The sequence below is a fragment of the Pithys albifrons genome, chromosome 3 (assembly GCF_047495875.1).
Source record: "Pithys albifrons albifrons isolate INPA30051 chromosome 3, PitAlb_v1, whole genome shotgun sequence".
Taxonomy (NCBI): domain Eukaryota; kingdom Metazoa; phylum Chordata; class Aves; order Passeriformes; family Thamnophilidae; genus Pithys; species Pithys albifrons.
Window position 1 is genome coordinate 47,218,954 of NC_092460.1, and position 12,388 is coordinate 47,231,341.

General features: G+C 42.0%; 1 protein-coding gene across 2 annotated transcripts in view; it reads right to left on the minus strand.

Moving 5' to 3' along the window:
- Positions 1-12,388, minus strand: part of LARGE1 (LARGE xylosyl- and glucuronyltransferase 1) — a 216,455-nt gene that overhangs the window by 12,745 nt on the left and 191,322 nt on the right. For both annotated transcript variants that reach the window (XR_011697439.1, XM_071551666.1), the window contains exons 12-13: positions 8,332-8,478; positions 3,052-3,247 (exon numbers count right to left, since the gene is read on the minus strand). Coding sequence is in view for 1 of the 2 variants with exons in the window: in XM_071551666.1 (XP_071407767.1) it covers positions 3,052-3,247; positions 8,332-8,478 (343 nt within the window). In the remaining variant the exon portion in view is untranslated. The remainder of the gene's footprint in view (positions 1-3,051; positions 3,248-8,331; positions 8,479-12,388) is intronic.

Below are 12,388 nucleotides of genomic sequence, written 5' to 3' on the forward strand. Positions count from 1 at the left end.
GGCTTTAAAAGAAGTGGTGCACAACTTCCCCTGGTTTGAAATGTCCAGTCACTTGGAGATTTAGGCATCTGTGCAGAGACACAGAGAATATACAGCACAAAGGCAGAGTACTTCAAAATATTTTAGTAGGGAAGGAGACTGATGGGAGACAACAGACTTGTGTTAATAAATTTAAGTGTTTCACCTGTAAGTCTTTCTTCACCTACCAAACTATGATCAAGCCATAGAAGACTGAAAGCTGCTGCATCACAATGCTACCAGAAACCAAGTGTTTGAGCAATACAGCCAAAAATGAAGTCAAATTAAGATGGAAAAAAGTGAACAGAATGGAGTGTGGATCCATTTCCCAACTCAGGCAGTGGTATAGGTGAGTTCAAAGTATGGCTAAGGCTGCAGTGCCTTTCCAGAGTCATCTGTGGAGCAGTAGCATGTGTTGGGACAGCTAGGTGCAGAGGCTGTGTGGGTGGTCCTTTCTCCTTATGAGAATGCCCATCCCCTGACAGACAGTCCTGAAGTGGTAGATTTTTGTGCCAATTTACAGTGTTGTCATAAATGGTAATGGGGCCCTCTAAGTTTCTGTTTGGGGTGACAAATGTATAGCAAAAGCAAAATAATCTCATGCTCACAGACGGAACGTCCTTAGCAGGATGATGCTTAGAACAAATGGAGAACCAACCTCAAGAAACCAAGGCTGGCACCATGGAGTGAGGAGAGCTGATAAACTACAAACTATGTCTCTAAGGGACCTTAAAACTAAGGGTCAAAGCTGCAGAGGAAGATGCATCTCCCTCATACTACCTTTTCTTTGTTCTCTGCTTGCATCTCAAGCCTGTAATACTGCAGGTCAGGGGCTGTCTATGCTCTGCAGTGCAAACTGTTCAGCACAGTGGTGTTCCCGTACCTCTGAAACGTCTTCAGCCACACAAAGCCTTCCAAGAAAACATGAGTCTGCTGCTAATAATCCCTTTGAAATATGCTGGGATGGAATCCTGAAAAATGGGATGGTCACAGTCCAGTTCCAACAGTCACTGGAAGAGTTGGAGAAGGTTTCCTAATGACCTATCCCTACCATGTGGAAACTTCTGCTGAGAAAGCAAAGCACTTGCAGGAACCTCTGTGCCTAGCTCACAGGTTAAAAATTCTTTAAATGGAGACTGTCATTATTTATGTATTTGTACAGCATCCAGCTCAGTGGGCACCTGCGTGCTCCCAGGGTTACAATGACAAGTATCTCCACTGTGATGTGCTGCTCTGAGGCACAACAGTGGCCCAGGCCCCTGATAAGGAGTCTGGAATGGACCTTTTGACAGACACTGCAATAGTGAGGAGCAGTGAAGTAACTCAATGGAGAAGCTGCTCTGCCAGCTGGTAACGAAGCCAGCCAAGCAGATGGCAGCAACCTGATCTGTGGACGCCCTAAAGCAGAGGAATGCCACACAGGAAGGTAGATGTGTGATCTCATGTCTCCTGTTGATACAGAGGAAAAGGAAACTTCTTTTGAATTTTATAATGTATTCAAGGATGGAAGAGTGAGAAAAAGAATTTCCTAGAGTTAGTTCCAACCCAATGTCCATTTAAAGTGTATGTGCTATGATCAACTTTGAAAAATGTTTCAATTTCCCATGTGTGAGTTTCTATGCTGGGCAGACATCTCTGAACAGAACAGTTAAATCCTGAGTGCTACAAAAGAGCTGCCAGCGGGAATATAAACTTTGTTACACAGATTAACAAATAATAAACTATTACCCTGGCACTCTCCACAACTGATGGTTAATTGATTAGTGTTTGAAAAGCGCACTGGAAAATTACAGTGCTATAGCAGAGCAAATTATTATTAGCATTAAAATAAGGGACTTTTTTTTTCTCTTCAGTAATAATTTTTTCTCAACGTAAGTAGGTACAAATTTGTTGTGAACATGCCTGAAAACACAGAGTGAGTGGCTGCCAGCTTGAAGTCACCATGCAGTTCTGCAAGCAGAAGTAGAAAATATCCTTCCCGCACATGTGCCTGCACACAAATACACTGTAGCCCACACCCTCGAGATAAAATCTCCCACTAACTTGTGTTCTGCTTCACATAAACTGGTAAGGATCAAATATAATCCAGATTCACAGCAGAAGCTATCACAGGAGGATACAGATGGCCAAAACCTATTTTTTTGATTAGCATGAAATTCTACTAGTTCAAACGCTGGGATTGAAACCAAACTGAAAAACCCCATCACAAACACAAACTAAAAAGAAATGCCATGACCCAGACCTTGCTGATTAGCGCAGTGCTTAGCTTCCAATCCAAGAACAGCAGGGCAATGCAAACCCTGACATTTCAGTGAGCTCTAACGGACTCACAGTCACTGCCAGCCTCTAAGATCTAGGTTGGTGGCAGGGACCTTGGCAGCCCTGAGAGCTTTGATGCCAGTCTGGGACTCCTGAGCTTTCTCTGCATCCTTATTCTTACATATTCTGCCCCACAGCTCCATACCAAGTCACAGATCCAACAGGCAGGTAGCCCAAGGCTCAAGTACCTGGATCCTTTAGAGCCTGCTCCACAGCCTCAGACTTTGGAAATGTAAGGACTTTGGCTTTGCAGCAATGTGCAGTAAATCCCAGTCAGAAATTGAAGATGCTGGTCTTGGATTCAACTGAAGATTACTTTTTGAATTCTACATTAGCATTTGGGACTCGCCAACCTCTGCCTAACTGAAAAAACCCCATCTAGATTTACAGATTCCCCAGTAAGTGATGGGACTGGCAACAAGTGCTGCAATGCTTTGGTCAGGAGGAGGACACTGCAGGGTTTCTATCACTGCAAAACAACGACTTTCTCAGCACTGACAAATAAATTAACTCCGACTCAGTTCTCCACTTAATGCTTGACAAGGATTAAACTGACTGTTCCCAACTCAAGAAGCACTCACTAAAAAGAGCTCAGAAAAGCCAGATGAGCACTTTGGTGATGCAAAGCCTGAAGCCTTTTTACAGGGCAGAGATTTCATTTTACAAACCCTGCTGTACAACCCTGGGTGAGATACGCATTTGTCATCTCCTTACCTGTGCATCCAGTTCCATGATGTGTGCTACTTTGTTCCAGCCAAACCCAACAAACCGTCTGTCATACTCCGGGCAGTCCTTCCTCACGACGACGTATGGCTCAAAGTCCGCTTCCCACTCGACGCGGTAGGGGGTGGTGGCTGTTCGCCACTTGGCAAAGTTGGTTGGCGCGTGCCCTTTCGTCCAGACGTGGTACCTTAAACAGACATAAATGGCAGGGATGTGGGGCGGCAATTAGACAGAACGCATCTTGGCAAGGTAACAAAATGTTACTTGTTAGGCAAAAAGCTCAAAAATGAGGACATTAGTTTACAGTTCACATCATCATTTTCAGGACATATCAGAGGCAATTTCTAGGACTATTTCCAGCACGCTTCCCAAAGCTCAGTGCTTAAACTCCTCTAGTCAGTGAAGGATAGTGTGAAAACACTGCCTCATGCTAATGTGAGAAACAATTACAAAGTACACTGACATTCATCTGCACTACAAAGTGCTGTGTCTCGTTCCTGGAAACCAAGCGGCTGTATCGGTCGGTGCTCTAAAATCGGTGTGAAAATCTGTAGCTCAGATAAGGTCCCTAAAATTAGCTGTTTCTACACCACAGTGGCATTCACAATCTGTTTTATATGCAATTTTATAATTTCCATGAGAGACACCTGCAGCTCTGGATAGATGTTCTGTTTTATTAATTATTGTTATGGCAGGAAGCAAGATGCATAATTAAATTAATAAGTAAAATATTGCATAAAGGCTTTCTGCTGTACATTCTACATTGTGGGGAGCATTCATGTGATCCTCAGTAAGGTAATCAATTTGATTTACAGAAAAAATACTTTTATACTTCGTTAATCTTGTTTAGGTCACAGCAGGTCTCCTCCTAGCACAGCTTGAATCCACCCCATTAGTGCCAGGGTCGATGACTCTCTCACTCACTTATTCTAACGCTTTCCAAAAATCAATGAGACAAGCTCGCTCTGCAGATTCACAGATTAAATAATGAAACAAAGGCATAGCAGTTATCTGTATTACAACACTGAGATATGCAACAGAAGGGACAAAACAAATATCCTGCCAGTTTGTAAAGCAAGGTACATTGAATTCACAGGGATGACTCATATGCTAAAAGTGAAGGTATTTGAGTATTAAATATTGCAAGATTACGACCTGAGGTAATGTTTCAATCCCAGAAATTCTTAAAATATTGTAAGCCACAGCTAAAGGCAGGAATATAAAATCACAGCCTAGGAGTTTTCACTTGAACTGTATATTCATATGGCTTGTAACAGGAGAAACAGAGGTGTTCAGCTTCGCTGACTCTCCTTGTTCAGGGCAGTGCAGGAGGACAGAATTATTAGAAAAGCACTGGTCTCAAGTAATGTATGGTCCTTTGCAGGCTACATTTCTAAACTGTAAATAGCTTCCATCACTTTTATACATCTGGCTTGGGGACCTGGAAAAATAAAACCCTTCTGTATTAAAAAAACTGACAGAGAATTACTTCTCCAGATATTATGAGAAGGCAGTGCCAGATTAACAAAGATGCTTACAATCCTTAGTGTCCTTTGCAATCATCTCCAAAAAACCTGTCCCTTCTCTTAGCCTCTTTTGGAAGTGAGTGGGTAACCTACCCAGACACTGATGTGCAGCTATCTATGCTGGAAAAAAAAGTAAAATCACAACGTGGGGTTTAAAATGATACAGGACTGTGGAGGTTGCTGTATCTTCCAAAATTCTACCTCCGGCATTTTGAAATAAATTATGATAATAATAATAATGACTACTAAACACTTCTGAAGTGATTTGTATGTTCAAAGCCCTGTACAAACTTTGGTCAATTGAGAGACTCCTGCAGAGAAGCAGCCAAGTGCTGCTGTTTTTCTGGTAACACTCTTTCACTGATTTAAACAGGGGACTAACCGTACACTAACCACAAAACCCCTTCAATTTCTTTCCACCCTTTTTGGAGGTATCAGTGTAAGCGCTTATATCAGCTCAAGTATAACTTCCGTGAGTCAAGAGAGATAACCAGCAGGGAAAAATAAGTAATTGTGAAGAGACAGTGAAGGGGAAATATAGAATTGGGATTGCACAGACAAAACAAAGCAGAAAAGAAGAAACAGATCTGATTGCACAAAACAACAACAACAATTATTTACTTGCCTCTGCAGAGTGATATGAGTAGAGGGAAAGAGGAATGCAAAAGGATGGCTAAGCTCAGGACAAAATGGAAAATGAGTACAGGATGCTCAAATGAAGTGTGCATACATTAGTTATAAAGAAGTAATTAGTCTGACAGCAAGAACTGTGGGACTTGGAATTACATATATATCTGTACATACAATATACACAGGCTTATATATATGCGCGCGTGCGCACACACACACATACACAGTTTGCTGAAACCACGACCTGGCTGACGGCTGATCACTGCATGAAATGTACTGCGAAGTACGATAAGCAGACACCGTTACCTGGATGTCCATATCGAGGAAGCTACAATTAAAGGATGAGTAATTTCCAACAGATTTTACTACTGGTGAAGCAGTTGTGAGAAGTGGTTCACTGTCTATAATGGTCTTCCATCTCATGGGACAAAAGAATAAATGCAATTTTCCTGCTCACGCCCTTCTCACTCAAGATTTAAATACATATTGAATTTTAAGGCCACACTCAAACTCATTGAGTCCCTGAAGAATTTTGTAAAAACTTTGAACAACGTATTTTTCATTACGCTGGCAATTATGACAAATCAAAACCAAATCATTCGATCTCTGTAAAATGATAATGAGTTTCTTTCCCACGGTTCATGGAAAACAACTGCAAAACACCACACGCTTCTTTCTCCACTTTGCACCAAATGTTTCATTTTACTTGCCTTATTATTTGCTTTTAATTAAAATAAAATATGAAAACTATCACAAATTTGCTAAAGGTAACAAAATGAAGTAATTATTTTTCTCAGAGTGTTCTTCCTCCCTTCCTTGTCCCCTTCCTGTTTCAGTGAGAAAGATGACTTGGTGAAAGCAAAACTTCCTGAGTTCTGTTCTCAGATACTTAAACATTTTGCTGGATTGTGGATGCAATCAGCTAATTAGTTAAACAGTTGTTGCTTTTTGTGTTTTCTCAATAGGATGATGTGTCTCCTACCAGCTGTGGTTTCTCTTGTGCCTGAAAGTGTGTCAGTAGTACATTTGTGGTTCGTCAGCTATTACCCAGGCACTGAGTGGGCACATCCTCCTGAGGCACCTGCACAGTCAGCACCTGCAAACCAAGCCAGTAAGCTGGCACAGAGCATCCTGCTGTCACAGAGGCTTCCACACAGCACACCTGGCCAGCCACGGGTGCTCACATGTTTTCTCTTTTCTTCTGGTGGTGACTGAGGGATGTAATTGAGAGCTGTTTTGTACTTCTTAGCTGTCCAGAGGTAGAAAAGGTCACCATTTGGAAAAGAGGTGACAAAAGCAATTTCAGTGAGGGAAAGATTGTAATCTACCATGTGGTATGAGGAACTGGGATGCTGCAGGCACTCTCAGCAATCACTGTCTCAGCAGTCCTCCCCAGTTCACTCCCACCCGCTCAGCATCAAATTGTAGCATTATTAAAGCACCTTGAAGGTGGAGGTGGAAATACTCAGCCCAGATCACAGTTGCTTTGTGGCTGTTGATAGATTTGAGCAAGGAAATGAGCCAAAACAAACTGGGGAAGCATTTGTAAAATGTCTCCTACATTAATATGTTCACCAGCTACAGACTGCATGTCCTTCAATTCTTATTTAACCTTGCTCTGGCAAAACTCTCACTGAGGTTAAAGACAGACTTGAGAAAGGATTTGCAAATCTGGCTGTGTACGTAACACACCAGCATGTTGTATAGCTTGAAGATGAAATCTGTAGTGGAAGGCCACTGCTGTGCAAGCTGGAAATTTGACTGTTGGTGGAATGTAACATCTGAAAATCCTGAGGGTGTTATTTTCCACTGCAAGGATTTTTTCTTTCAACTACAGGAGAGACAATTATTTTCTATCAACAGATTTCTTGTTAATTTTTATGTCTTTTGACTATTAAAGAGGGATGGCAGAGTGGAAGTACTTGCTCTATCAGTATCCTTAGGTAATTTTCCAGAGGCATAGCTCTCTCAGTTGCCTCAAGTTTTTATTTCAAGGCAGTCACTGGTAGAAGTAGTGTCAGAATTATGTTTTCCAGACTCACACAAGCTGTCTGCTATGATGTGCATGCAACCGCATGAGGGAAGGGTGGCTGCTGCAACAAGCGAGGTGTGTAATATAGGGAGTGGAAAAAGTGTGAGGAAAGCTCTACAGTAAGAGAAGAATGAGAGATGTGATATAGAGCTCCATTGGCCATGGATAATACCTTACTTCTTCATAGCTTTTATCTCTAGATCTCAAAATGCTGTCAAAAGGAGAGGTGAGCATTGTTACCTGCATTTCAGAGATGGAGAACAGAGATATAAGAAAGCAAAGTGATTCGTGCACCACCTCCCAGCAGGGCAGTAGTGGAGCTGAGAAGAGAACACAGGTCTCCTAGGCCGCTTCTCTGTGCAACATCACAAGGCCATATTGTACTCTTCCCATCACTGAAATGCTTTACAGATGTCTGCTAATCAGACCTTACCACACACCCCCAAGAGACAGTTAACCCCTGGTACTTGCATTTTGAAACCGAAGAGTCTGGTAGATTAATAGAATTGACTTGTTCAGAGTCACAAAAGGAGTCTGCTTCAGAGAGGAGCTTCAAATTTAGGTGTTCTTCGCTTCTAAACTTCTAGTCAGAGAGGTTTCTCTGCACAGAGAAACTCTAGGTATTTAGGCAGCTGTTTCACACTTTAAAATAGAATATGACAAGCCTATATTTGTTTTTCTAGTAAGTCAGTAAGGAAGAGAACCAATAAGCAGAGATACAGAACTGGTCATATGACGAGACACAGCTATCCAGATAGCATTTGGCTGCCAAAAAGTAAATTACATGCACTTGAGTATAATGGTCATGTTTGATTTTGCAGCGCAATAAAATACGATGAAAACAAAACAAATTCAATTTAACAACTGAAGCCCTCCAGTAGAAGACTATAATACTAGATAAAATGCTGAACTTACAGATGGAATATATCCATATATGATTCTGTTCACTGCCTCCCTATGAGAAGGGGAAAAAATTCCAGTATGTTTCTTAATGGAGATGACAGTGAGAGAAAAGAACCAAATATTCACAAGAACATAAAAAATAGAAATAATGACCACAGGTTCAAAAGTACTTTCCATTACCTGAATGTGAAGAGGGTTCCCATGTCCAGCATAGACAGCAGCTCTGCTTTTGACTTGGGGAAGGAGAGGCGGTAGCGTAGGGTCTCAAAAGCAGGTACAATCAGAGCTTTCTTGGTGTTAGCTAGGTCTAGTTGGATGACAGACTTCCTGGCAAAGAGAAACAACAAGTAAAAGCAGGAAAATTTTAAATTGAGCAAATCACTTGGCTTTACAAAAGAAAGTCCAGAGAATGGGCAGTTTGATACTGTATATGTAACTATGGTCCATATTTTTCCCCCGGGGGTGCTTCATATTTTTTTTTGCTTTTGGTCTGCTGCCACAAGAGTAGGGAGAACAACACAGTTCCAGATGGGCTTGTGTGTTTGATTGATCAATGCTGCCCTGCATGTCCAGGGGTGTACAGAGCAGAACTAGCACTTTAAACATGGCCAACTGAACACATCTCTAAGAGAAACATGTTACTATATATATGGGAAAGAGCTGCCTGGCCAATGGCAGTTCTAAAAAAATGGGATTTATCCTAGACTCAGTGGGACTTTACAAAATGAGGAGCTGGAAAGGTTGGTTGCGCTTCAGCCTACTTATTCTCTGTGCAATGCTGTGCCATCATCCTTCCCTTTTACCTCTGTATGTCCTGCAAACTGAGTGTTACCATAACACCACTATGGACCAGATACTTGCTTTTGAGAACACTGTTGCCATTATGGTCAGTCCTTGTTCAGTTCAAGGCACAGATCTACTGAAACAGGACATAGCACCAATCAGCAAAATTGTACTTAAGTAGTATTTTGTTGAGTATTATTAATGATGCACTGGTAGTGCCTGAAGATCAGAGCTCATTTGTGCTTGGCTCTGTACACAAGGCAAAGAGACTGCTGCCGGAGGAGAAAACTGTACACTGTATAGACTGGGATACCTGGCTTTTTCCTTTCTTTTTCTTCAAGTTTTTTAGTGCAGAGACTGTTTTGATGTATGAATATGTGTATGCATATGCGCATTTCACACAGCAGGGCTCTTTTCCAGGCAGTGGCCTTAGGATGACTGTCACAGGAGAGGTGCAGCTTGGCAACCTCTCACCCTGCCTGCCAGGGGTGTTCAGTTTATTCTTTCCTAACAAACTCAAACTCAAAAGTTACTTTACCATCTCCCAACTGAATCTTCCTATGCTTGTCATTAGAAATAACTCTGACTAAATTTTCCTTTCATTATCTCCATAGTTCATACAAGAAATATGCCTCTCTAGCCCTGTCAAAGTCAGTTTCTCTTAACGGGATTCACTGTCCTGACTTCTATGTTACTTCAACAGGCAATCAAGGACAATGTTGACAAGCAGCAAACTCTCTCTATAGCCTTTTAAGTTGAAGGAATTGGTATCACTGTCCTAATAATAGAAGGACGAAACAAACCATTTTTCTAGGCCCAGAATACCCTAGAATTCATTTATATTGCTGTCAGAGAAAAAGAAGAGCACGACTATTTAATAAAATCTGAATTTTAGAGAATTCATATCACCCTATAGTCCTGTTCTATAAAAAGCAATCTGTTCTCAGCTCCTTATTGCAGAGTTTGCATTCTTTAAAGAGACACTTACACATTCCAGTTAGCTTATTACAACTGCAGGAGTTTAACAGCATATTATTGTAACTGTTTCTGTATTTCTTCACTAGCTTCTCCCTCACCATCATTAATGACCACAGTATCTGCACGTAGATAGATAACTCCTTCACAATCAGCCTTTGTGACTTTCCAAAATTGTGGAGCAGTGCCAGTACACCATGTTTACGATGCTTTTAAATGTTTCTTTCCCTTCACACCTTCTCTGAGAGCAGGGCATACTAATATAGTTTCTCTTCCACAATCTGAGGCTTTCTGGTCTCTGTACAATCTATCAGCCCTGAGTGGTACATCTTTGGGGATTCAGCTCTAGGAAGGAGTGTGTAACATTTGCTGTGATGCTCACCCTTTGGGCTCTGCAAAGAAACAGCAGCTTCCATTTATGGCTGTTACTATATCTTTGTTTTATGGAGAACTCAAAAGTCCCAGACAGAATTCAAGGCCTTGCTGTGCTTGGCACTCTCGAAGAGTACAAGACAATTCTGCCCACCAAAGTTTACAGTCTGAAGGTGACCAAAGCTGAAGCAGGCACAGGTATCAAGCACAGATAACAGCAGAAACTGTTACACAAAGCAAACTGTTATGCAACTAGTGTTGAACATGACTTATACTCTAAGGTATGGGATACAACCTCAAAAACTCCGTGGATATCAACAATCCTTTCTGCACACCCCCCTGCTGTTGTCACCTGCAAATTTCATACATGTGTCAATAGCCAAACTGCTGCAAAGAATAGATGACAGTACCTTCATGAAGAAAAGCAAAAGGTAGAGGGAACAAACTGATAAAAAGCCTGCAATCACTTGCACTGTTAAAGGACAACATGAGAAGTTACATAAGTGGAGAGAAGCAAAGGTCTGAAAACAAGACACTTGTAGTGGATACAGTCAAACACAGAATATTGGTCGAGATACTTCCAGAGTGAAATAAATAACAGGATAATCTATGCAGAAATATTTTCAAGACATATTTGAGTGTCTGGGGTACATGTTGGTGTGGTGAGTTCATCCTGTTGGGATGCCAGCTGCCCACCAAGCTGCTCTACCACTCCCCCTTCTCAGCTGGGCAGGGAAGAGAAAATAAGATGGCAGACAACTCAGAGCTTGAGATAAGGCAGTTTACTAAAGCAAAAATGAGAAGTTGTGCGTGCACAAAGAAAGAAGAAAAAAAAATACTTGATTCTCTACTTCCCATCAGCAAGTGACATTCTGAAACTTTCCTGGGAAGCAGAGTTTCAGAACACATAGCAGTTTCTCCAGAAGTCAAACCTTGTAAAAAACGAATGCTACACCTTCCTCCTTCTTTTCTTAGCTTTTATAGCTGAGCTGATGTCATATGGTATGAAACATTCCTTTGGTCAATCCAGCTCATCTGTCCTAGTTAAGTGCCCTCCCAAGATCTTGTCCACCCCCAGATGGCGGGCAGAACGTTGGAGAGACAGTACTGATTCTGTGCCAGTGCTGCTCAGCAATGGCCAAAATACTGGTGTGTTATTAACACCTTTCTAGCTACCAAAGTGTCCTAGTTCAGCAAGCTGAGACCAGTTTATCTGGTTTTAAAGCTGTGTATTCTAAAATCTCTATGTCATTTCTCATGAACTGTTAAAAATGGACCATTTGCAGCAGCTGCCCAGGGCACACCCGACCCCTCCGGATGTAAGCTGGGTGTTAAAGAAGCCTGTGAGATAGGAGCTGTGATAACTCCCCTCTGGGGAGTCGTTAGCACCTTCACACACAGCCTGAAGGGATGTGTCTGCTAACGTGCCATCAACAATTCCAAAAATACCTCATGACTCACAGAGTTAAATCACCCATTGTGGAACTCCCTGCCCTGGGGGATGTACTGGGCATTCCCACCTGAACCTGAGGGTATATAATCTTGGCGTTTGGGGACTTCTGGTACCACTCATCGGATCCAGAACCTCGACAGGACTGCGACCACTACCCTTGACCAGACTGCGACCATCATCTGCACCAACAGGTTTTTTTCTTTCCCTTCTTTTTAATTTGGACTCGGGGCAACCACATGGGTCTCAGCACAGGGGCTAACGAACACTATTCTGTTTGTGCTCCAGGGTGCTGGGTTATACTTCTGGGTTTTGTGGATTAAAACCAATTTCTCCTTGTATAATTGCATTTATGGTAGTATTTTTATTAAATTGTAACTCTGACTTATAATCTCTTTTGTTGGGTTTGCTTCTCCTGCTGGTTTACCTTTAAACCAGCACACAAAGTGAAGCACAGGATTGTGAGGGCTGTTGTGGGGAAATGAATTCCACCTCAGCTAGACCATGTACGGTCGGTAAGGTCAAAGTTGAGGGGCTCTCCAAAACTGAGCTGGGAGTTGAGACACGTTCAGACAAGAAGTCCAGCAGCACTGACCTCTGAGTAGAACCACCTGCCTTTCATATGAACTAGGTGACATAGAGGACTAAAGTAAGAGG